Below are 27,542 nucleotides of genomic sequence, written 5' to 3' on the forward strand. Positions count from 1 at the left end.
AGCCACTGCTGAGGCAAAGTCAGCTGCTGGGGAAAAAAAATAAAATAAGAAATCTTTGCTGTACTAACCTAGATGCAAATACTTACTGCTGGAACAGACATTACTGATTGATAGTTTCATGCTTATTATCAGTGGAAAAACATTTTTGCTGTGGACAGAGTGTAACAACATTTAGATAACTGAGGTCAAATATGGCTGTGTTTTTAATTGTGCTAATTAAAATTATCTTCTCAAACATGCCCATAGTTTCTGCCTGAAGCAGATCAGTGTCTCAGCACACAGAGCAGCCCAGCATTCTATGTGTAACACACTGTATCATGTCAGATGATGTCATTTGCTACGTGACAAAGTAAAGGTGAAGTCCAAAAATGTCAATATAATACCTAATCTCAAAAAAAGACCCCAAAAAACCTAATGGATTTAAAAGAGCTTTTTCATGAAAGCTGCAGCTTAAATAATTTAATGCTGTCTATAATCAACTGTAAATTTTCACAGTCCATTACTAACAACTAGCAGAGACCGATAATTATGTATGCCAGGCCAGTGATCCCTTCTGGACAGCTGCTTACACTGCCTTACACTATCATAAACTCCTGTCCACAGGGATCATCCTTCTCTTGCTGCTTTTTACAGGCATTGCTCAACAGAAAGAGAATTCCTTGCATCCACAGCTAATCCAAGGTAGAGAATCAAAACAAACAATGTCAGCAGGAGCTAAGGATTCCTTTTTTGACTGACAGTTGAGGAAACAAATATGGGTGACCCCTCAGGCTGTGTCTCAGAGACATCACTGGATGGATAATGTGGGAGAAAGAAGAGGTGGATGTGGCAGCAGCAAGCCCAAATGCACTGTTGTCACAGAGATGCCTCCTGCCTATGGGTCACCTGTGACAGGAAAAGGTTTGAATCTGCACAGGCAGAGCAGCAGCCACTGAGGAGCTCTGTAACTGCTCCCTACCCGGGGTAAGGAAAAGTGATTTACCCATCCCTTCCTCCCCACACAGATTTCTTCCTAACATCAGGCTGAGCATTTCAGCTCACAACCGCTCCCATAATTTAGACAATCCCAAAAGATCGTCCACCCTTTTGCAGGTGAAACCTGACAGGGATGGTGGCTCTCATGCAGGAAAAGCAATAGAAGGCTGCAACCACGGAATAAGGCCTGAATTTCAAGGAATGATTTATACAGAAAGGCTGTGCCCTGCAGAAATGCACTAGAAAAGCAGCTACAAAGCTGAATCCTCCACAATGCAAGAGATTCCAAGCTGAGTACAAACAATAATACGAAAAAGAATTCCTAAATTGCAGGATCTGTATCTCACCACCACCTACCTACTGCTCTACTCTGCTCCATCATTGCCTTTTAGGGAGGATAGTGATTCTGCTCAGCAGGATATAATCACTACAATTCTTGGCAAGCAACACCTAGGCTACATTACATTTTGCCTATGCTTTCACAAATTTCCAGCAGTCACAGGGAAAAGAACATCTAATCATGCCCTTGCACTTTTATTCCAGGCATGGTATATGTTGTGTTCTTTGGGGAATTTCTTTAATGTGGAAAACATCAGTAAAATCTAAACTGAAACACCATCAAATGGTGAGGTACTCACAAATACAGGTGTACTGTAGAGAGGTTAGCACTGCCAACAGCAAAATAAAAATCAATAAGGCTTGGAAAAAAATCCCAAACACATACTTTATACAGACATGCAGCCTGCAAAGCAGTTAATACAAGAGAGACCAAAACTAACAGGGAAAATACACTTGACAGGAGTTGACAATTTAACCTGCCTGCAAATCAGCTTAATGCAAGTCAGGATTGCCTCTATATTGGATGCTGGGTTACAGAAAAAGGAGATGAAGGAAAGGATAAAGCAGTGACTTTAAACAGCACTGGCATAAACCCAGTTGCAAGAGTATGTCTGGTAGTACAATGCAAGGAACCAGAAAGTCACTGGAACAGAAAAACATGTCCAAAGAAGAGAAACTTTCATGGCTAAAAAGATTAGAAAGAGTGATTTATGATAAAGAGCTAAATATCACAAAGGCTGAAGAGACACAAAATCAGACAGCAAATACCTTGTTTCCTACGTCGAGAGTCCATGTAAACTATGGTTGATTGAATGAAAATTGAGACATGGAAATCTGGGATAAGAGCATCAGCAGAAAGCAAACAAACAAAAACCAGCAAACAACACCAGAAAACCTTTAAACCAACTAAAGAGATGGAGAAAAATAGCAAAAGCATATCACAAACAACTGAGAGAAGATATAAATTTTAAGATTTTAGAATCTGCACTGGATGAAGTTTAGCAATTAAAGGGTAAGTCAGTCCTTACTTGATGACATCAGGATTTCCTTTGAATTAGGGTTAAATAATGTATTCATGTGACTAACAACACATGGACTACACTATGCCAAGGGCAGAATAATCAGTTAGGCACCAACCTCATAGACAAAAATTCAAGAATCAAAATTCATTTTAAAAGAGATCACCTCAAAGATATATAGTCAGAGTTGAACTGCATGGATGCTTCATCTGTTGTATGACTTTTTAAAGCTTTTCCAATAAAAATATGAAAATAGCTATTTACAGAGACCAACACTATCATCAAAAACTTAGAGAAAGTGGAAAGCTTTCAAAATGGAGAATAAACAGTAATAGCATTCACATGCCTCCTAAATGAACACTCCCTCTAGTCATTACACTTTTACCAGCACATTTGTTCAAACTTCCTTCACAAATGAAATTCCCACTGCACACAGGGCAACATATTTAATTCAGACCTCACAGATCTGACTCTCACAAGCCTGGAGGGAATCTAACGGTCCTGCAAGTTACTGCTATTTGTATATTTACTTCTTCCCCAACATGTTTATACTGCAGCTGAGGCTTCTGAACTTCATCAAGGTCAGGTCTGATAAACACAACAAGGGACGAAGACATAGTCCCTCTGCACAACAGCTTACAAATGAATTAAGAGCAAAGCATAGCAAGTACATGGTTGCTGGGATACGAAAAGAGATGGGAGAAAACAAAGGCTAAGGTCAGGTAGCTATTCACCATGGAGGAAAAAAATTTAAATAAATAAAAAACAAGCAGGATTTTTTTACTAATGGCATAGTTACAGGGTTTTGATAGCAACCGCGTGATCACTTCAATGTGGCATAAAGGTACACTGCTATCAAAGGGAGGGGGCCTGTTCTCCTGCCTCTTCTCACCACTCCAAACATTCATACCTTTCAGCTCCCTCCTGACAGCCCCAGTCCCACCCTCTTCCCTCCATCCCACACACATGAAGGTTATTTGCATCTCAGTCAGACTCTTATCAGATTCATTGCACAAGGCCATGTGAGATCTAGCACTGGCACACACTCTTAAGTGGGAAAGCAGTGTGCAAAACAACACATTTTGCAGTGGCACAGCTTTGTGCTGGATTAGTATGAACATGACCACAAGCTGAATTATCTCAACCCCAGGCATTGCCAAACCCTTCCAAAGTGTATAGATTATTTTCTAAGCTTCTTAAAAAAAGTCCTATTATACAGTTGCTATGACACTGTTAAGTTACTGGCCAAGACCTGGTGTTTAGATAAGCAATCAGTTCAATAAAAGGAACTTGCACATGAAGATGGCATAACAGAATAAAACCAAAAGCCTACTGCACTTTATTATTTTTCAAAATAGTCCTGCCTGTGTTGGCTCTATGCATTATGATAGCACACATAGGAACATCAGCACAGTCCAGGCTACAGTCAGAGACTGCACGTGTAAAATCCTTCTGCATTCAGACTCTGCATTCAGCAGGGGATCCTGAATAAAGCAGAAATATAGCAGGGGATTTGTAAGGGAAGGGAACTGAAATTCTGGTTAACTGGCAAGATTTTGTTCCTTCTAGCATCCCTGATGGTACTGTGCAAAAGGGCAAAAAAAGTCCTCCTAGAAGAGGCTGCAGGCACTCAGCAGTCCTCCCTGACTCTCTCATCTCTGTGTTTCTGAAGGGTGAAAGCGGCACTCCCAGAGCTGCACATGGGATAATGATACACCCTCTTCTGCTTATCTTCCCCTGAACAACCGTGCTCCGCTTGCTTTTATGTGTTGTTATAACATTCCTTCATAGTCCGTGCAACACCAATATTATTTTTGTCATAAATCCTTTCCATTTATATTCTGGCAAATGTTATGAACACAAAACACTTCTAGGTGCCACTTAATATGACGTTAAAAGCAACAGCACCTGGAATTTTCCACTGATAACAACTGGGTCTTTCCTAAGTATAGAAGCACTTGTTTTATTAAGTGTTCATTTTATCTTCCCACTGCATTGAAATTCAAATGTTCTTTACTACAAAAAATGAAGGGGAGCTTCCACAAGAACAATTTTTTTTTAAAAAAAAGCTTTTAGTTGAAGTTTGACTGTTAAATTCATTATTTCTTTTTGTTTCTTATTCTGTCCTTGAAAGCAAAGTGACTATAGTTAATAAAAAAGACCGTTGTTTTACGTGCTGCATAAATACAGGACGTTATTCACTACCAAAAAAAAAAAAAAAATTAACTGTACAAGTATGACAAAAGTAGCTTAGAAAAAAGGAATAGTTGGCAAAAATCAGTCAATGAATAGAAGGACATGTAAAATATCTCAGACATTCTCAACCAAGCTCTGATTGTTTATAAAAACCTTTAAGTTAAATGTATATTGCTAACATCTACAATTACCAGTTTACTGAACGCCAGTCTTGATTGCTCATTGATTACTTACTATGCCTGCTCATGGCTAAAGTGGATGTAAAAAGTGACCTAGAAAGCAATCAAAAAAACATCTATTGTTTGCCAGCCTGCACAAACTTTGCAAGGATGAGCAGAGCTGGCCATCAATCTTGCACAGAAACTAACGGGAGTCCTTCTGTAACAAGGAGGCAACAAAAAGCAACTTGGGTGAGTATTAGAAAAAAACCAGTAACCCATACTTATGCAGTAATTGGAGAAGAAAACTTAGAAAAACCTTACAAGCACAGACCATCAAATTCTCTTAATGAAATACAGAAACATATTGAAAAAGAGGGAAGACACTATGAATTTGGAAAAAAGTGATGCCTGCAATTTCTTTATCAAGGGTCTTAATTTTTCATATGAAAATTGGTGAGATTCTGTGAAGGGTGTTGGCCTCTAAACCAGAAAACCGAGCCTCACTCCAGCGTTCCAATGGCTTTAGTTCTTCATGACTTTACAAGAAACATGAGCCATGCATGTAATACTCAGCACAATTAACTGGTATTTGAAAGAAACAAAAAAAAAAAAATCCCACAAAAATTAAGCAGAAACATTCAGAATATTTATATTAGAACAAATCCAAGTATTCCCACAAACTCAAGAAAGTACATTTTATTTAAAAACAATAATCCTGAACATGAGCACTTACAGAAAGAATGGAGTGAAATTACTGGAGCACTTCAAGTTTTTCAGATGTAACTTCTGCACATGCTAGTTGACGGGGAAGGAATGATTAAATAATACACTCTTTTCCACTTCCTTCTAGGCTGATAAATCAAAATTTTTAGCAGTAACAAAGACATCCCCTCACACACACTTTTGTTCTTCTCCAGCTCATATTACCATGAACACAGGTAAAAACAAGGGAAAGAAGACAGGGATACTCTGTAAACAGTGGCAAGTGGGGGATTTAGTAAAGCTGCCTTAGTGGGGCTTGGAAGACCAAACCGAGTTCTCTACTAAGACAGTCTCATGCAGAGTTAGTAAGAACTGTGGCCACCAGAGCACTGCACAACATGAGTACAGTATTCATATACATTTACTGGTGACTACCTTGAAAAACTTCCATGAATGGGAAAGTTAAGAGGCATACTCATGTTTTTTGTCTCAACTCTAGGAATTCTTCCCAGAAGGAACTAGCTGTTTCAGCCAGCAAACCAAACAGAACCGCACATGGACCTAATGTGAAGATTAAATTGCTTCAAGCAGGGACTCTACCACCATCCCTGTACAGCATCATATATATGATATATCATCACATAGATATTTCAGTCAGTTGCTCCAGAATTTGGAAAAATGTAATTTTTTTAAATTTTTTTTTTAACTCACAAGGAGACACCACGTACTTGCATGACTCTCTGAATTTTAGATGCATTTACAGAATCTTTGCACCTCTGGCAGATCAGATCCTGGAATCTCAAAAGTCAGATATTTGAAAATCCTAGCCTGAAACTCCTGCATCACTGATAAACAGAAGAAATGCTGCCAATTTAACACTGGACTGTGTGTGAAAGCAGCAACAACACAACCATGGAAGGTAGTCACATAATTTGTGTGTAGAGTAAGTGACGGATATTTGAACTGTTTGGCTTCAATCCAGACTGAACCTTTTCCACTTGAGTTTATGAGGGGTACTTGAAACACACTTGTCTCTAGCAAAAGCAGCAGTATGATGTAAGGGTGCATCCAAACATCCGTGTCAGTGTGTGAAGGTGTTTTCCTTCCATGCAAGATAAACTCATGGGGAGCCCTAGCACCTTCTTTATATAGGCAGAAAGGGTAGAAGTTCACACTAAAAAAATAAATATCACTTTCATCACCAGCAATTAGTACTTGTCACTTGTAGGTCTCCAAGCTCTTACATAGAAACTAGACTTATCCTCATTCTACAGAGAGGAAACTGAGACAAGAAGAAAGACAATTTGTTTCTTCAAAGAGCACCAAAACACAGCAGATTCTCTAATGTGGAAACCATTTTGTAAGCAAAATACTGGTTTTTAACAGACACAAATGAGATTATCTCTGCCTAAAGAAAAATAGATATGCGTTGATTGAAGGAGGCTCATTTAGAAGGTGGGAAAATTCGTATTTCAGAATTAACTACCTTTTGTTTGCATTTTCTAATTTACAGAGATGTCAATAATAACATTATACCAAGTACTCAAATAACCAGTTGATACAGAGGACTGCATTTCAAAATGATAGAACTAATTCAGCTTCAATAAAGGCCATGAAAAGAGGAAAGCAAATAGGTTCTTCTATAAGAACAGAGTCATAAAAGCAGGAATAAAGCTCTCCACATCCCCTCAGGGATCCCTCAGTGGTCAGAAAGCCACAGAAAAAACAATCTGTGAGACTACACTTGACAAAGCTCCCATACTCCAGTGACTGACAACAGAACTTCCATGAGAAAGCAGCTACCTGAAACAGAATACATAGTCAGAAAATATCTGCAAGACCAGGAAATCTTTTCTTGCTACTCAGAGCTAGTCTGAACTAAGTAGTAGAACCACATTTTTATTTGGCACATTCTGCAACAGAATAAAGAAAAATATGTGTTTTGTACCTCAAATTCTCAGGTAATAATATTCAGGATCCTAATTTTCTGGGCTGCTTTTTTGCTGAATCCTTTTTTCCTGTAAAGGTAATTCTGAAGTAATTTTGAACTCCACTTCCAAAGAGGGAAAAGACATTCAGCTACTTAAATAAACTTCAGTGATTTCTGATGAAGTTAAAAAACCCCTCAGTGTTTTAGCTATGAATTGCATGAAACAAAGATATGAAGCAATAGATAGCTGACACTCACCATGGGAATTAGTCTTATCTATAGTCACTCGATAGAGAGAAGGGGAAAAAAACCCCCAAACTTCAGAGCAATGGACAGAAGTGAAGAAAAGACACACACCATTCTGTAACACCAAGCAAGAGAAAGAAAGGTGTTTCTGGCTCCCACTTCTCCAAGTAGGACCATGTGAAAATTAGCCTGAAAACTCTTTAGAAGCCTGATTTATGCAATGTCCATGTTGATCTGAATGTAGATCCCCATGAGGTAGGATGCTGAGGCCACTGGTCTACCTGCTGTCCCTACACACCTGAGGGTGAGTACTGCAATAATCTGCACAAGAGAATCTTTCAGCTTCTAAATGATGCCAAAACATTAATCATTTGGGCAATATTTATGCATTTCTGTTAGGACAATTTTCAGCTGAAGACAGGTAGCACCAAAAGCTAAAGCCCAATCATTTCTCCTCAATTCTGCAGTTACGTTTCAAGTGGAGATAATCCAGCACCAGCACTTGTCAACTGAAACATGGTCTTCCAACTTTATCTCTCCTTCATGTGCCTTTGTCCCGCTGTTCATCTATCACTCACAACATGTCAAATAACACAACTAATCTCTGTGCTTCCCAGAACAGTTTATCTGAAAGACACTCAACACAGTTTCTTAGGTATAAGGATCTCGGCACACCACCTAAAGCACATTGTTCAGCTTAACCAACTGAGGACACCAGTAAGGACTAAAATACAGTGTTCCCAGGCATTTCATAGAAATAAAGAATCTTCACTGTAATGAAGATCACTGAATTTCCTATCCTGTCTTAGGTTGCTATTTTGAAAGCACTTGGCATCTTTGAAGGTAACTGCTACTAGTAAATTATTTGACCTTCATTAACCTACTATAAAGGTAAACTTCATTGCTGTGAAAGCCCCCAGGTATTTACAAGAACACAGCTTTTTGTGTTGTCAATATTTTGTTGCAAAATAAATCACCTACACGGGTCAAGTCTGTGCTAATTGTATTTTCTCCACATGAAATAAGTGCTTCCTAACGGGGTTTGGGAAGAGGAAGGGCACAGTCATTTTCAGAGCAACAGCCAGGCAAAGCTTCTTGTTTCCCTTCTCTTCTAACACTGGGTCAAAGCATCAAAGACAATAAACAGGCGTGACACACTTCTGCACCCTGAGATCTACTTTAATGGTTCAAGGTTTGTGCCAGTAACAGCAACTAAAACAAAAACATTCAAGATGACCTTTCAAAAAATGTCTTTGGTCAGTAACAAATCAGATGACTAGTACGACCAGAGCATTCACCATTCCCAAAAAGAGAAATAATTCAGACCAAGTTTTCTATTAATTTATTTTGTACTTTTTTCTTAATCACTTTGCAATGGTATGTTTTACAAGCTGCTGCCTCAAAAATTAATTTAGTCTTGTTTGTAAAGAAAAAAATGTGACGATCAAACTAATTTAATGTCTGTCAAATGGTTAGGAAAAGTAAATACATCTTATCTTAGAGGAGAATAACATGATGCAAAGCCTAGATTTCCCAGCAGAGCTGTCTCCTATAACACTAACGAAGACCGTAAGTGTCACTATACAAAAGAAGGAATATCACAGAATTAGGCCAGAAAACTACTGGTTACAAAAAGGAAAGATCTCATTTTAGAGTAGCTTTAATACCAAACTCTGCTACTCTGTCCCACATACACACGAATTAATGCACAATTGTGGGAGCATTCACTTCTCCCTTCCGTGTGTTTTCTGTTTTTACTGTTACACCAAACATGCCAACACAAGGACTTCTGCCGTGTGAGATCACAGAGGCACTTTTGCAGTGTGAGAGAAATCTGCAGCAGCATAATGAAACAACTCTCTAACTGGAGTTCTCAGACTTACTGCTGAATTTCTTTACCTTTATATTACAAATAATTGGGCTTGGGTCACAGTCCTTTTCTATATAGAGTCATGATTATCAGTGGACCAGATAGTGACACCTCAAACTCTTTACAGATTATGCAGGTGGCCAGTGTCTACAGCTGGAATTTTGAAAACTAGCACAAGAAAGGCAAAAATAATCCAGGAAATTAATACCGATGTGAATAAAAATCTTACTATTATTATTTAAATAAAGGAGCAGGTATGCTGAAGTACAACACGTCTCTTTTTAGACATTATCCCAAACATCAACCTGATCTCTAAATAATTTCTGAGAAGAAACATGTTCTAGTGGTAGATTCCTAATCCCCCTGGAGAAAGCCCAGATCATCTCCATTTAAGGTCAAGCAGGCAACAGCTGCACATTTTTGTCCCCAGAACAAAATGCAGCAGACCAAAACCTCCAACACAGATTCCTTTTTTAAAGCTTTTAATTTCTGATATGCATGGGTGTCTGGACCTGTTCACCCAGGAGTGAATGAAAACAGTACAAAGATGTGCTCATATATTGTGTCTGTACTTGTCAGACTTGACACGTCCCATAAGCAGTACTTTGGCATCTGCCTCAGAACCTCATCAAAATCTCCATGAGTTACACAAGGGAATGATAACTAACCTGAACTAGAAAAGTGTTCCCAAGAGAGTGCTCCTAAACAAGCTTGTTTTTAGAGAAACATCATCAATACAGGATCTATAACATTCATGTGGTCTGAACTTGTACATGTTATTGTTATTTGGCATATACATTTTCCATCTTAAAATTCTTATCAGAGTTGATGTTTAGAGAAGACATGTATTATGTTTCTGATTAAATCCTAGTATTGTTTCAGTGCTTTAATTTGCACATATAAGTATCACTTCTTAATATGGAGACCAGGCTATGACTGTGTCAGCAGCTCACAAACAAAACCAAATTCTCTTAAGGTATCTAATCTCTAAAAAAGCTCCAATTCATTAACAAAAAGAGCCAAGAATTTGGGGTAGTGTAACTAAATAATGACAATTTTGCATTGATTTGGTAAAAGAGAGGAATGGCACTGCAGCTGTTGCAGTGCTGGGTGTTGGACTTCATAACAAAATATAGAGGGTGAATTTCAATAGTAGAAGTTTCATAAAAAAGCAAACAATCCAATGCTAGCACTTTTCTTGGATGACAGCATACAATAAAAACATGAAACTTCCCTCATAAAAAAGCCAAATACAGTTTGCTTGACTGTGAGAGATTTATAATGTTAATAATGCCATTATAAGTAAATTATGAAACACTGTGCACCAGTAAAGAACCATCACTCCTCACTGTGAAGATATTCAATTAACTTTCAACTGAAATATGTGACCCCAGACTTCCGGAGTTTGATACTAAAGGACAGCTGAAAGCAGGACAATTTATTATACTAAAACCAAGTTGCTAACTTCAACTATGATATAACCAATTTGCAGAAGAGCTAAACCATATTTACAAAAATAAAAACAGAGCTTAATTTGCAACAGGGTTGTACATCACCCCCAAAGCCCTTCTGTCTCTGGTTTGAATGATGTACCGCAGCAGGGCTTCCAGGGAATAAAAAACCCAAACAAAACAAAAAACCCCATCCTGTATGGGCTCCTGCTTAAAGCCAAGCACTCATCTATGCTAAACAATTATTGTCAAAACTGAATCTATAAGCATTCAGTTAGGCTGAGCTTCTGTATTTTTGCCTGCTATTTCAGAATCAGGAAAAGGCACATGCTGTTGGTTGCATCCACACAGAAAGCCTGATACTGGATGCTCTCACTTGACAGCTTAATCCTTTTGCATCCAGTAAATCCTTCACTTCCCCAATGCACAAAACCTACTCTGTGTATGCACTAGGTAGTCACTTCTCAAAACAGGAAAGTATATGTAAGATAACCTGTAAAGCAGTGTCAAGCTGCTACTCCTATCCAAACAAAGAGAAAGGGTTCTCAAAAATTCACTTAAATAGTTTCCAGCCACAGAAAGTGGGAGGAGAAGAAAAAATGTGGAAATGTGTTCTAAAGGAAAGATAAATATTTTAAAATGTATAGTAATGATAAATTTCAGAGATAAACTTACATATGCCAGATTTGGAAAAAAAAAAATCCTCTAACCCCCTCCATTAAAGGTTGGAAGAGAATTGAAATACAGGAAAGTGATTTCAGTTTAAGCACCGTGAGAAGAAAGATGATATTGGGAAGCATTCATCATACACTATAAACGGAATACCAGCTATGTAACAGAATTATCAAAACTATACATATTGAAAGTGTAGTTCAAAAAACTTTGGACAAAAAGATACCATTCTAAGTCAAACACCCATAAGAAATGTGTCAGCCCTCACTATTTAGGTTTTTTTATGAAGAAGAAACATTGGTATAGCAAAAGCAACACATCCAAAGCAGCTCCCTGAGTAAGTTCCCAGTTAAGTTCCTGTTTAAAAAAAGGCAGCATGCCAGGGAGCAGCTCCCTTTGCTACCCCACTGAAGCATGCAGCTTCCCGGATTCCTTCATCCTGTGATTGAGCAGGTGGTCTCCCTGCCACACAGCTCCTTTCACAAAAGGAAAGGTGCTGCCCATGTTTAATACATTAGTGCTGGGAACAAGTTTACAGGAGCCACTGCCTGTGTCAGAAGGCAAATGGGACCAATCAACTTGTGAGCTGCTGAGTGACACCGTGAGTCCTGCCTCTGAAACTTTTGTTATTTTTTTCCCTCAGCCTACTTCAATTGTTTCCAGAACTTGGTCACAGACTCGGACAAGTTGCCAGAGATCTACAGGCACATCCCACAGCCCAGAGCAAGCTCCTCTGTGCTTCACTAAGTCACACCAGGGGTAAGGAACCTCTCTTCTGTGTAATCTCTTAATTCTTGCAGGAAGGCATGCTGTAGCTGCACTTTTCTACAAAAAACTCCTCTACTGAAATTAACAGCTGGTTTTAACTGTTTATCAAAAATATGGAAATATAGGCATTATAGCTCTGAGTCAAAGATATACTTCTGTGTGGAGAGTCTTTCAGCAATGGTAATGGCAATATAATTTCCTATATACAGCTGTCCTTGGGTAGATGATTTATACAGATGGTATTGCACAAGGAGGCGAGGAGGTTTCATCATGCTTCTCACACCTTTGTCTTTCCTTTTAAATTTAATACCTTTTGATTGTTATTTCCTTTGTCTGTTTCATTTTGTTTTTAATCCAAAATCTACAAAGAAAATAATTCTCCTAAAGTTTCGTAGAGGCATTCTTTTTTCCCAAAGGTGCCTATTCAATGACCAGCAAGTGTAAAGAAGCTCTTTCACCATTAACTCTGTAAAACATTTTTCTAATCTAACACATTGAGAGGGCAAACCATTTGGTTTTCTGTATGTTGAAAAGTTACCCTTAATTAAAAAATTTAAGTGATTTATAGCAGTACTAGAACTGAAATTACACCATGTTACTCTGAGTGCAGTTCAAGCTGCAGAATCCATGTAGTGTTTTTGCTGTGACATCCATTAATAGTTTATTTTCTCCTGTTGTTCAATGTAACTAATACACTTGTCCTAGATTGCTTCTATAATAACAGAGAAATAATTCAGCTAGGATTTGTAACATCATGAACTGAATTTCAAATGCAGAAAATAACCCATTTGTTTCTAGGAAAAGCACAGACATGTTGCACAAAGAAATACAATCCCAGCTTTAAAATCACTGAAAAAAGGTGCATCTCAGAGAAACATGTCACATAGAGAACATTCAATATTTACACATACAAATATTTTAAGAAGAAATGTAATTCATGAATATGTATGTCTCTAAGGTACCTATGCTCCTTACAATTGTGTTTCCCCTCTTTTCATCAATTCACATCTTAAAACTTATGTCTACATATGGTTCTGGTTACAGAAGAGACAAACCTAATATAGACTTTTAATTTTGTGAGGTGTATTTTCCATGTTAGTGAACAAATACACCTAATTCCTTTTCCTATTAGTGACTGGGAGGCATCAGGCAAAGACATATTCACGCGCTTGGTTTTGTGCTCAGCAGCCTTGTGCCAGTTTTGAATATTCAAGTGAGAGAAATGTCTGGACATGCTGTAACTCCTAAGGCAAACAATCTGTTGCAGGGCTCTCTAGCAGCTGTTTTCAGTAGGCAGAAGCAGCACTTAAGACCTCCCAGTGCCTACAAAGAGCAAGAAGATTTCGAGACAGATTTTTTTTCAAGCTTGAAGTTATACATAGAATGCATTTTCAAGTGAACAGAGGAGTTAAGGTTTATTTTACCACCCAGAGAATCTTTCTCTTCTACCACAAATATTGCATGTGCAGACCTTTAAAAATACAGACTTTATGCATACAAACATAGATTGAACACACACACAGACACTGCTGTAGGCAGCTCTTCCCTGGAAGCTGGAGTGCAGCCCATAGCTACAGCAGGTTAGCTGCCCCATTATCTCAATTTTATCCTGTTAGAGTTCAGTAATTTAATGTAGATGAGAGAGTGGTTCAGCTGTTAAATTAAATTTTAAAATTTCACACTTATAACATCCCATGTCACAGACATCCAAATCTTGAGAAACAATCTACAGTCATGACAGAGGTATGTGCTACAGGGCAGGTGATAAGTGTTACAAATCAATGTGAAATTAGGCATTTCATTTACAGCAGGCAATCTCCTGTCTTTTTTTTTTTTTGGTACTCATTTGTCAAGTTGACAATGTGATTGTTATTTAAGAGAGATTCAGATTTATGTATTACCACATTTTTATTTTTAAAAGCTGCATTTATTTCTCATCCTCTGAGGAAGTTAAGAATATAGTGCCTCCATTGTACAACAGGAAACTCACTGAAATCAGTTTTTAACTAGTAGTGTGAAGGTGATTTTCACTGCTTTTTCAGACCATCAGCAAACAAAAATATATGGATACACATACAGAACTAGAACAGCAAATTTTTGTTTGCTTGAAGAATAATTTGATTTAGGAATAGAAAAGTACCCCAGCTGGAGAAATGAAAAATCCTATTGGGAAGTAAAATTTTAAAACTACAAGACACTTTAGAAGTAGAGACTGCTTTTGCTTTCTGGAGATTGAAAAAAGGCTTAACAGGACTCTCCTGGCACCAAGTAACTTCTCAGAAGTTGAATTTGTGTATTATATCCTTCTCAATCAATGTCATGTCATTGCTCCCTGAGCTGCTAGAAGGTTAAAAACAAAACTTGTAGCATCCCCTTCCACTTCTATCTTTTATACATGCTAGATGTATTGCAACTTTTACTTTAATTCAAATTGCACTTAGACCATTTCCTATTTAAGGGACATTATGAACCACCATAGCTAAAACTCAACATGAATCAACTTGTAGATAATCAGTGAACGCAGCAGAGGATGGAGTTCATTTCCTAAAAAAAATTTACTATGTAAAAGGCAGATTACATCAACAGATTGGAGTTGGTATACAGTTATTTTATGTCTTATTTTGATGAAGGGAACTCATGAGTATGGAGACTGAAGAACCTGCCCAAGGTCCCACTGCACGGTCCTGCAACAGCTACAGGGAATTTAACCAACTTAAAAACCAGCCCAAAGCACTGGTTCCCAGGCTACACTAATGGACCAGCATGCATACAAGTCCCAGTTGTCCACAAGATACGTGGATATATTTCAAAACCCAAAATGACTAGCGTGTTCAACTATTCATCAGAGTAATTTCTTGTCACCTACACCATTCTCATGGACAAGTAGAGGCTCTTAGTGTTGATCTTGTGTCTTAGAACAGTAAGAACATCAAAGCTACTCAGAAGAAAGATTGTAGAAACAATGAATTTGTAAGGGGGAGGAAAAAGAATCTAAAGTGTGAGTCTTCCCATATGCTGTCTGAAACACACATGACACTTCAGTACAAAACAAACAAAAGATAAAGATTAAATGAGCTCTTTTCCTGTCACCAGCACTTCTCAAACTGTGAGCTGAATTGTTGCTTCTTGCCCCATCCCAAGGAAATGTTTCCTCCAGACTGCAAAATGACATTACATGCCACAAGTCAGTGCCTAAATCTTCAGTCAACATAACTTTATGGTACCTTTTCCATCACTATGTTTATGGTTAGTAAGACTTTTTTTTTTTTTTTTTTTTTTTTCCAATGGATAGAAACCAATTACTGGGGTTTTGGGATATCTCATTGTACAAATCTATGCAATAGACTTATGCAACATAGCTTAAACAGCCCCTCAGGGCTCCACTTGGTCATGTGGAACTGCAAGAATTCAAGTAAGTCAGACCTCTTCTATTCCACTGATATCACTGCTGCATTTAGTGAACATATGACAGGAAACAGGCTGTGGCATTTCCAAGGGAGCCAAATTTATCCTGCGTGACTTCAAAGGAGTCAACGCAGTTGCACCAGGAATGAGCATGGCCCACAGTTTACACTTTAGTCACATACCCCCTCTCATTGTGAAGGGCACCCAGGAACAAAGACTAAAATAACCTAATACAAATCAGGGAAACAGTCACATGCCAGCAAAGTGGGAAGCAGTAATTGTGATCAGTGACTCATTCTAAAGCATGGGGTATAGGGAATTCCGTACATAGTAACATACAGGGTTAGGCACCAGACTTCTTCCTGCAGATTCATCCTGTGCCTAAGACAAGCCTTGCACATCCATTAACAGGACTGAAATACCAAAACTGCACAGCAATGCAGCCAACTGTTCCTCTTGTGTGATGCTCAGTCTTGTCACACGAGTCACACTTCGTGACTTTTAAAAAATATCAAATATAATTTGTCCTTTTTGTTTCAAGAAGTGTTGTATGCATGCACAATTCTTTATATTGGCCTAAAATGACTGAACAGCAGAGCAGCTACTATTTGTGACAATGATCAGTCTTTGTTTCTGTGTAATTATTTTCCAAGCTGTCCATTTTGACCTTGATAACCGCCCATATGCAGCTGCGTTACTGAATCTGTTTCTCTTTCTGCACACTTTAGGTGGGTGACAGCACCATGGAGGATTAACAGGCAAGGTATGTGTTTATTAGTTGAACTTGAGCACTTGTAAAGACAAACTTGTTGAAATACAGACACAGAACTGTCTTTGCTCACAAGAAAACCTATCCCACAGATAGGCGTAGGAGGTTAAACAACACACAGATGTTTCAAAGACTTCCAAACTACTTAAACTATTAAATCAAGAAAAATCAATCAATTTTGTTCTCTCCTCATCCCTTCTCTACAATGTTTTCCAGCTGTATGAGGCAAAGAGATTTTAACTTACACTGCCTTCCATTTTTGAAAATCCTTTAGTATCCCCTTTTGGTCACGTATGTGCAAATATCTATTTCGGCCTTGCATCTGTGATGCCCACCCAGATAATATTGCTTTTTATGGATGCACTTCAGAGGCCCAGGGCCTCACCCCTTGAGTCATGCAAGTGAAACAGATGAAGCAATGCAACAGTGCAGGTGCCAGCAAGAGTGCAGATACACCTAATGCAGTGCACCTGAAATGGAATGTACATTTATTCTGCATGTACACAGGTACACATTGATGCTGTTCCAATCTTCTGTGGGCCCCAAGGGAAAAAAAAACAACCAGGAAAGATAAATGTTGCTGCAGCAGGTCACACACAGCCCAAAGACCAAGAGTTGCACACACCTGACACTGAAAAAATGACATAAAATGCTATGATGAAGTCACCCAGAGGAAATGCTGTACTCTGGGCAGTGTCTGTCACAGAAGCCAGTTATACAAACTCCTCTCTATCCATGTAAATCCATTTGTGGTTCATCTACTGGGACTTGTCTGCAAGAAGATAAACAGTTTAATGCACTCCAGCCTGTACTGGGCTGGGAGAATGAATGTGCATTCAGCCAAGAGACTTTAGAATTCCTGTGTATGTCTTACTTTTACTGCACTTGGGACAGATTGTGACTAGCAAAGAGCTAAGCAGAATATACTTGGCAAGCATTTTAACTGCTTAAATAGATGAAAATAGGTACAATATAAAGTCAAACAAAGATGAAAAATTGTAGTCACTACAAGAGCATGTTCTGGTGTATGTTTTTTTCACAATAAAGTTAAGATCTACAGCTCAAAAAATCATAACAAATTCTGAAGTTCAGTTTGAGGCGGAGATGTCATCACATGGAATCCTCTAAAGGCATTAAAATAACCATGTGCAATCTGATTGCTTTTGAAAGTCTCTCAAATACCAACACTGCCACTGAAAACACACACATTCTGTTCATACAGTACCATTTGACTCCACAGCCCTACATGGAGGGATTAAGAAAGGAAGAGCCTAAAAGACACTTCCATTTCCTTTTAGGGTTTTTCCATTTTAGCTACATATAAAGACAAACTCAGGGGCAACAAAATTTCTCTGATTCAGTCCAGATTATCATGTAAATTGGGCAACAGACATCTAAGCAATTGTTTTCCTTTATGTGGCATATATAATTTCACTTGTTTCCATGAAAAAAAAAATGAAGTGGTGACAAGGAAAGGTCTTCTGTGAAATATATGAACACAATAAAAATTCATAAAAAGTTTAGGGATAATTGCAGCTTTAGGAACCAAGTCTGACAGATGCATATATCATCATTATTTTAAAAACCAAGTTTCCACATTCTGACAGCACCTACATTCAGAATCCTACTCACCATAAGCAAGCATATATCAAATCCAGCTTCTTGCCATGGAAAGTTTGTACAGGAGGGTTTACTTTTTTAGTAGTTTTTTGCAACTACTTATTTGGAGTTTTAAAACAAAACAACTGACACCTTGTCCTTCTATCTGCCACTAAAAAAGAGGAAAATACACACTTTAAATGTAACACTCACTTAAAAGATAAAGTTATGCAAATGCTTTGTTTTGTTCTTTGCAGCAGTCCTCTGCCTTTGCATCCATGTTTGTAACATGTTGTCCTACATGTATAAGAAAATATTTAGTCCTTACTCTGCCATGTCTGTTGAGAACTGTGCTTCCAAATTTCCATACAGCAGTGATGCATTAGGTTTTAATTGCCCACCATAAAGAACTTTTTCTTGGAATGGACATACTTCAAGAAGATTTCTTTTCCTCCCTTCCAGAAAAAGGTACTGGTAAATCAGATTATCTGCCCTGTCAGTACCAGCCAGCAGGACTATCCAGATCTCCTGGCTGAAAGGTCTGTGACCCTACTCTTATCATCAAGCCTTCACATGTGCTTGAACAAATAAAGCAGAGGGTGTGTGTGGAAAGGCAATCAGCCACAGCCTTTTCAGAGACTCTGGGAGATAGAGAGCTTAGGATCTAAAGCAATAATCTGGGGAAAACCCATATATCCAGAGTTTCCATAGTACAGTTCCTCAACACTGCTAAGAAGTAGGTGCTCAGTAGCCTTCAAGAAGAGAAGCATAATATAGCACAAATCTAAACTTAAAACCCCAAAATTTTAAAATCCTGCTTTAACCTAAAAACAATCTGCTTGTAAAAGCAATCTGCTATTTTATCTGTTTTCTTTTTCTTTCTAGAACTTTAAAACAATCTCCATTTGCACTCATAAAAATATTTCTGCACTTCTAATTCTCTGCTTTCCTGCTTTCCAGCTCCGCAAAGGCTGTCTAAAGCAAAGAGAAGATATTAGGCACTTTGCACTGTTCCTGACCACTGCTCTTCTCTCCTGCTCTCCTAAAAGCTCTGATTTGTGCCCTCTGCTTTCTCGTTGCCATGGAGAAGGTCCAACACATGACCCGCTCCGCTCTCAGGAGAGCCTCAACTATTGAGGTCAACCCACAAGCACGCCAAAGGCTCCAAGAGCTCTTTGTGAATTTCTGCCTGATTTTAATCTGCCTCTTGCTGATCTGTATCATTGTGATGCTTCTCTGAAGTTCCAGCACTTCTCTGCCCTGTCCTCTAGGAAAGTCACCCTAGGGGGAAGAGAGACCTACACATGCAGCTCCCAGTGCAAGGACCCCCATGCGACAGGGGCTAGCACTTGGACTAGAGTGTGCCAACCAGTGCTCTGTTATCTTACTGCCTGCTACATGTATTAAAAACACCTTTGCTGTGCAGAACAGCGTCTAGAGCCTGTAGTTACAAAGTCTGCATGACTCAATTTGTCAGCCTCAATAAAGAGATGCCTTTACTACATGGGGTAAAGTATCAGTAAATGAGATTATCTGCTCCGATCAGCAACAGCCAGCAGCTGGTAAATTCAGTGTTTTAGTCAGATAAACACCACCACCACTTTTTGGGGGCCTAAGTGTTTTTAGGTTTCTCTGAAAATCTTTAAGCCCTTAGAAGGGCTCCAAATTTGGACCATGCCTGCCAAAGAAGAGCTTACAGGTAGACAGCCCTCAACACATCCTTGGAAAATTTCTGCTCTGCTTAATTCAAGGTGCTGCATCTCTGCATTATAAATTGAAGGCATTCAAATTGCTTTAGAGTTTTTCAAAGGAATATGAGAATGAAACAAAAATATCTTCTAAGTCAGAAAGGAAAAACTATTTCATATGTTTTTCTCCCTATTGAAGAGATCTTGTATATGTGACATCTGAAAAGATTATTCATTATGTTTTGCTGAAAAAAATTGACACCACCATAACTGATACAATAAAAAATTTTGTTTTCCATAGTCATTTGACTGACATGACAATTGGCACAACTCGGATTCTCTGAGTTCTTAGTATCTGCCGTTAGACAACTTAATTAAGGCCTGTTCTAATTTATGTAATAATTTCCTTAGTTTAAAATGACAAAAAACTTGGAACTTGCCAATGTCACATGAGGTGTCTTACAACTGATGTGGCAAAGAGAAAAGTCTAGGTCACCTTACTATTGTGACTGAAATGCATCCATACAAATATATGTAACATCCCCATTTTCAGCTGCAAATTCCTGCTAGAGAACATGCAAGTAATTTCCTAAAATGAAAAAAAAAAAAAAGAAAGTTCAATGTAAACAATTATGCACAGGAGAGGAAAGCACTGAAATATCTTCTCAACATATAAACCACAGGTTATGCACAAAAGATGGCACTTCTACTCTACAAATAGTGAGTAACAAGACTGAGTAGAAGACTTCCAACTCTACTAATCCTATTACATGTTGCTGGTATTAAGCAAAATTCCTAGAAATTTGATACACTTTTCAAATTTAGAGAAAGCTCAAGAATCAACAGACAGAAGTCAGACAGACATCCATTTTTTAGAGATATTCTTCTATTCCATTCTATGTAAACATTCTTACTGACTAACACAGAAAATCAAAACAAGTTTATCTTGTATTCTGCCTTTAAGACTTAATATTTCATGAGTAGAAGTTGACAATGAACAGCTGAGCGGGAAGGGAAGAAATCTTTGAAGAACTCTGGATTCAATAGAATGCAAGCAAATGCAGTGGTGAATTTCCTATCTGGTGAGTAGGTATGTTGACACCAGACTCTGAAATAAGGTTGGTTACCCACTAGAGGAAATTAAGATAGCTACTTGTACGAGGATTAGGGCAAGCACTGATGAGACTGGCAACACACCCCACACTTGAAGTTAGTACAGGAGCATTACTGACTTGAACTGTGTAAATCTCAATTTCCATTTCATGCATTCTGACCACTCTCACAAACACATGATATCTTAGCAATCATATTTCCCCTTTTAATCTTTCTTGCTTTCCTTCCCTTTTCAAATCTGTATTTTTGTGATGGATAGAGTTTCTAGCTTTTGCTTGCTTTGTTTTTGATGTGTTTGAAGAGACTTCAACTGGAAACAGACAACAGTTTTACAGTACTGAACACTTGCTGAAAAAAAGTGTTAGGTGTAAAGCATCAGCACTACATTCTGAGGACATGTTTGGGTTATAGGCTTCACAAGCCAATAAGATGAAGGAGTCAGAGTAAAGCATTGCTAAAAAAAAATGTAGCCCAATAAAAACAAACCCTTCAATTTCCTCTTACATACCCCAAAAACTTGTAACTTATTTTAAACAATAACCAACCAAGAACAAAACCAAGTTATCAATAAACTGGAAGCCCTTCTGCTATTTTACAGCAATACAGATATATTGCATATACTATACGGTTCATTTGTGTCTTAGGCTTCTGTTGATCAAAAAACCTGTTAGTATCCTCTATATCACCATTTGTCAACTGAAGCCAAAAATTTAAAAAACTCTTTTGTACATAATATAGTCTTCTTTGTAGACTTACATAAGCTTTAAAAATAATATCTACAGTATTTTGATTTAATAAAAGGGCTGCTTGAAAAATATTAATACATAAAATACATCCAATTTGTTTAGAAAGAAGCATCCATTCTATTACTTACTTATTAAAGTTATGTGAAAAGAAGCTAGTCATCACACAGATTTCTAATTTTCTAAATCTCTGTTTATTCTGTTTTGTTTTTCAAGAGTAATCTTGACTATGCTGTGATGTCCAGGTCACTTGCATGTACCTGATTCCCACTCAGTAGCTAGTGCTTGTAACTATTCATAATGAATTTTCTGCAAATATAATCAAAAAGTTCACCACCTTTATAAGCCATAATAAAAATTGCAAACATGTACATCACGTAGCTTGGATTAAGTTTTCAGTTCTCTGATCCACTCCACCCAAGCATATATCTTTTTCCTAAGGTCATCTCACACACTAATAGTGAATAAAGACAGCCAAACAGGCAACAATCTGGTATTAATCTTCCTCAAAAAAAAAAAAAAAAAAATTACCAACTTCCATGGGAGTTTTATACTGGGAAGGAGCTGAATCAGGAACCAAAATATGGTGGTTTTAAAGATGTGTTTCCTCAGCCAGCTCCTTAGCAAGAAATGATACAATAATTGATTCAATAATTGATATTATTCTCTATGTGAAAACATGACCCATTTAAAAATTGAAACTTGGCTCTGACCAAGACTAGTCAGTAAGGTGTTTTAGAAGGCAGCATATACTTGGATTTCTTGAATAACTGTTCTACATCAATTTAGCAACAAGTTCCCTTCCTGGCAGCACTGAACCACTCAGTGGACAGACAAGAGTAAAACATCCTTAACCAAAATTATTACACAACATGTACAAAATGTTTGTCACCCCCCTGCACAAAGAATATTTATGCAAGTTTTGCTACAACTACACCAATGGCCAATGGCACAGCTAGGCCAGTGGTACCCTGGCATGCATTAGGAAGAGCATTCCCAGCAGGTCAAGGGAGATAGATGGTCCTGCCCCTTCTACTCCACCCTAGAGAGGCTGTGGTGCTGTGTCCAGTTCTGGGCTCCTCAGTACAAGAGAGAGATGGAGCTCGTGGGGCTGGTGCAGCCAAGGATGACAAAGATCAATAAGGCAATGGAGTATTTCTCTTAAGAGGAAAGTTCGAGGATGTCAAGAGTGTGGAGCCAGGCTCTGCTGGGTGGTGCCAAGCAACAGGACAAGAGGCAATGGGCAGAAACTGACACACTGGAAGTGCCACCTGAACATGAGGAAGAATTTCTTCACTGTGCAGGTGATTGTGCACTGGAACAGGTTGCCCAGAGAGGCCATGGAGTCTCCTCCACAGGAGATGTTCAGACACCACCTGGACATGATCCTGAGCCGCATGCTCTAGAGTGACCCTGCTTGAGCAGGCAGATGGTAGTCCCCCCAGCCTCATCCATTCTGGGATACACACAGAACAATAATCATAAAAAATGTACACACTTTTTAATGTATGCTGAAAAATACTTTATCTATATCCTCTCTGCCAAAATTAGGGCAGAGTAATCGAACACCTTCATTTAGGGAGTGTTCCCATTTATATTTAGAAGCATATCAATACATTATAGATTACAGATCAGATACCTGAATCTGTATGGCAATTAATGAATAGTGCCTAGCAGAATACAATTACAATTTTTTTTTGTGAAATCCTGCAAGATCCAGAGATGTCTTATTTAACAGCAAATGTAATCCTTTTAGCTTTGACCTCCATGATAAAAAGTGAAGGAGAAAAAAAAAAACAAAAACAAACAAAAACCCTGAATAAATTTATTTAAATGTTTCCTTTAAAAACTGATGCTCATCTCAATAAGAACCCTGGTAATTTAAATTAATTAACACAGGCCCTATATTTACTGTAGTAATATCTTATTGATTGCTTTATAAGCTTATTTTCTTTTCTTTTAAGGCAGAATAATGCCAGAAGTTACACCTTTGTGTACAATTTAAAACTATAAAACACTGCCCTCTTGTGATGTTCACTAAAAATGTAGCTAATTATTAAAAGGAAGTTTTGGCAACTGTTGGCAGTGTTAGGGCTGAGTGGGTTTATCTGTTCCTTTCATTTATGTACATATATTTCTATTAATAAAACCCAATTGTTAAGTTACTAATGCTATCTTAAAATAAGTAATTGCATAAGTGCTATTAAAAGCACTAAGGACACATCCTCTGCCAGCTCAATCCAGATTCTTTGTAAGGCATTTGCAAGACTGCAAGGGACCTTACACAGAACATTGCCAGCTAAACACGACTGCACTGCACAATGCCAAACCCTAGAAGGGTAGGAAATACTTCTATTAACAGACATTTTGCCCAGATAAGAAAGCAGGGGGCAGAGGAGTGTTTCACCTATAGAGGTATTTTAGAAGTAAATTTTCAACAATCCTGAGAACATTCACTCCTTTGAAAATTCAATGGGCCTGGAAAGTACCATACACATTAAAAAAGTCAATGAAGTGCCAAACTGTACCAAACAAGTTCTTCCTCCAATTATTAGTTCTTCAGAAATTCTTCAGTACTGGAATGAAAATTATCATTAACTGTAATCTTATTTCATTTTATTTTTAAGGTATTTGAGAAAAAAAGGCTTGTAGTAGCATCCAGGATAATTTTCCAGGAAAAAACACCTGCCAAACAACTAGCTATTTTAAGCATACATTTTTTTCTTAAGTGGCAGAAACTAAAAACTAGGGGAAGAGCTGTGGAATGGAATTCATATGAACCTACATGGCTTAGTACTGAAGGAGCAACCGCCTAAGCTACAATTAAGAACCTGCTGCAGGCACAAGAGGGCAGACTGATGCACATTATGGATCTTGCCAATAACAGAGGTCTCAACCTTCTACTCAACTTTCTGCTCATTGTCTTGGTTCTAGTGCTCGCATTTATCCTTGTGAAGCTGATGTGAACCTCTGTGAGGCTCCTCCTTGTCAGATTTCACCCAGTGGATTTTGCAATGATAATGCAGACACTCCAGACTACCTGAATACAAGTATGCAAAGACTGCAGAGGCTGAAATATCCAACAGTTAGAGAATGTGTTCCCCCTCCAACTGTATCAGAAAGCAATCCTAAGAGCAGTGCACAAGTATCTATCCACCTGCCACTCAGTGAAGAAAGCACCCACAGCCTTGCTGAGGACCTGAAGAAACTCAAGAATGCATCAGCAGCAACTGTAGTTTCTCATTGCTACAGCTGATTGTTATTCAAAGATCTACAAATTATTTGCAGTATTCAAGGAACATAATTCCTGCAAAATGGGGACAGCAGAAATCAAATTTTTAAAATGGGATTTCTGTATAACATATACTTCATGGGAAATGACACTAGGAAGGCAAACCAAAATGCCAGTTTTGAGTTGACAGCACACATCCAATTACCTGTGGAGAGAAAAGCACAGATGCTGTAAATGGAAACAAAGATATCCCTGAAAAGCAGCTTGCAGTACCCGAGATGCAGATAAATGAAGGTCAAATATGAAAACAAAATTATTTTTTAGACCACCTGTGGTTTACTGCAACACCTTAAAAGCCAGAAGCCTTCTGTTAGCCTGCATATCAAAAGCAGCAGCTGTCAAAACAACTGAAAAACAAAGGGCCATTACTCGGGGTTATGATAACTGTCCAGGAAACCCTCAGCACCAGCACATACACCAGCAGAAGTGCAGCTGCACAAACCCAAGATGCATTACAGCCTCAGTAAGAGGATTTACCACTTATGCACAGGTCAAGTGAGCAGTGTGGGAGCCCTCCAGCCGTATTTGACAGACCACTTGTTATGTGCCAGTGCAATCATCAGTCCATAGCCTGTCCTCACCTCTGCGCATGCAGCAAAAGCTTCTTACAGGACCTTCTTTTGTGGCTCTTTACAGGATGATGTACTTCCCCCACAGGGTCCTGGGAAGGGGAGTGACCAACAAGAGCACACTTTTGTTGGATTTTCCAGAAGGTAGCACTAAAAACATGAGAAGTGCTGGGAAAGGAGAGGACCAGAAGCAGCTTTTCATACATCACATTGGAGCCAAACAACTTTCTCTTAGCATCTCACTTTCCCAAGTGAAACACAGAAACAGTGTGCACCAACAAACATATATTGTACAGTAAATTTATTGCCATACATATGCATATTAATGCATGTACAAAAGAGGCAGATGTTATTTCATGGATGGGAGAAGCCTCAGCTCGAGCTTCCTATTGCATACACACCCCTGATTCAGCACATACACTGCTGAGTATATTACAGAGCTAATCTATTAATGTTCACATCCAGAACTTCCATATAATCACTATTGTTACTCAGTTATCTGCAGGAGACTCATCTAAACTGAACCTATGAATAAACTTTTCACAGGAAAAGGCAGCAAACCCGAGAGCTTGAAGAAGTCCTACCATTAAATAGGTATCCACATTCCACTCCATGCTACCTGCTCCAAAGCTTACAGAGCATTAGTGTGCTGGTCTTGTCTGGAATAAAGTTAATTTTCTTCATGGTATAGTAGTTAGCACGGGACTATGGTTTGGTACAAGTCCAAACTGTAGTTCCCTACCAGCTGCTATGAAGGAAATTACCTCTGCCCCAGCCAAACCAGCACAATGGCCTAGAGCATCACAGAGAGTTAAAATGAAAGCTTTTTTCTTACCTGCTCCAAAATATGCACAATAAACATTTAAAATAGCTTCTGCAGACTACATACCCATAGCAATGCTGATTTTAATGCTGATTGCTACAGTAGTATGAATTCCAAACTGTTTGCATTTAAAGCAGAAAACTTCACACAGCTACATCACCATAAGCACTTCACAATTTACTTTGAGAATCTCAAAATATTCTACTTTAAAAAAAATCTGTAAATTTATATACCAGAAATATATGTGGTAATGGTTACATAGTTGTGTATTGCTTAAGAGAACTCCTGCTGATGCTTGACATAGATGGCTCAAAGCACACCAAAACCACAGAAACAAACAGGAAATCCACTCCAGCCCAAAGAAGAATAAAAACAGTTTTCCCAACAAAATGGTTATTCAGTGACGTACTGCTTGGGATTACCCAAAGCTTATTGTCTATATGCATATTCAGAAGTTTCCCTATATTAGGGAAAGCACTGTGACACCAGTTGGCCCTGACAAAACAATAAAATCTCATATTACTTTTTAATAAATTGAGGAAGATGAGCCTACTGCCACCAACAAGCACATATTTCCAGATCAAAAATTACACACCAAGGAAGTCTGTGAGAAACTTTGCTGTTAGATGTGGAAAAACAATCCCCAGATATAATCCCAGTAGCCTCCTCTCAGTCAGCATTAAACGTGACAGAATCCTCAACAAATGCAGAAATACACTGCTGAAACTGAAACATGCATTTCCCCAAGATGACATATAAAGCTGCAAAGTTATCAGCTAACCAATGCCAAGGCTCTTTTTGCAATCAAGCAGAGTCCAAGTTTGGTTTCCAATCATCTGCTAGCACTTACTGCAGACTGAACCTACAAGCACCTTATAATGAATGGAATCCCATTTGCTGGGCTACGAACTTCACAGCAAAAGGAACAGACCATAAAAGCTTAGTTATGGCTCACAGTAAAGGAGTTCACTCTGCTAGCTAAAAGCGATAATCCCTCACATTAGAAAGTTTCATATTCCTGAAAAGCATGGTTTCATGAAAACGTGATATAGGAAAAACGTTGATACTAATAATTTTAATTTTTTGATCTGACAGGATTGTAAAAAAACCCTAGCTTTGAGCTGACATTTAAGAATAAAGTTTTATGTGGCAACAATGTTATCTGACGAATGTTATGACTTTTCTTTCAATAAAGTTTTACAGCTTTGTTTA

The 27,542-nt window shown here is 38.3% G+C and overlaps 2 protein-coding genes and 1 long non-coding RNA gene across 5 annotated transcripts in view; 2 read left to right on the forward strand and 1 right to left on the reverse strand.

Annotated features, from left to right (window-relative positions):
* CEP85L (centrosomal protein 85 like) overlaps positions 1–27,542 on the reverse strand; it is a 129,655-nt gene that overhangs the window by 24,600 nt on the left and 77,513 nt on the right. The gene's annotated exons all lie outside the window — the stretch shown is intronic.
* On the forward strand, positions 12,078–27,496 carry LOC130250892 (uncharacterized). The gene is made up of 3 exons (XR_008840054.1): positions 12,078–12,320; positions 16,463–16,497; positions 24,274–27,496. It is a non-coding gene; the product is annotated as an uncharacterized LOC130250892 (long non-coding RNA).
* On the forward strand, positions 19,063–19,421 carry PLN (phospholamban). Its single transcript, XM_056487013.1, has one exon. It carries the CDS (start codon positions 19,184–19,186, stop codon positions 19,340–19,342), a length of 159 nt encoding a protein of 52 aa, XP_056342988.1. The 5' UTR covers positions 19,063–19,183; the 3' UTR covers positions 19,343–19,421.

This window comes from Oenanthe melanoleuca, chromosome 3 (assembly GCF_029582105.1).
Source record: "Oenanthe melanoleuca isolate GR-GAL-2019-014 chromosome 3, OMel1.0, whole genome shotgun sequence".
In the NCBI taxonomy this organism is placed as follows: Eukaryota; Metazoa; Chordata; class Aves; order Passeriformes; family Muscicapidae; genus Oenanthe; species Oenanthe melanoleuca.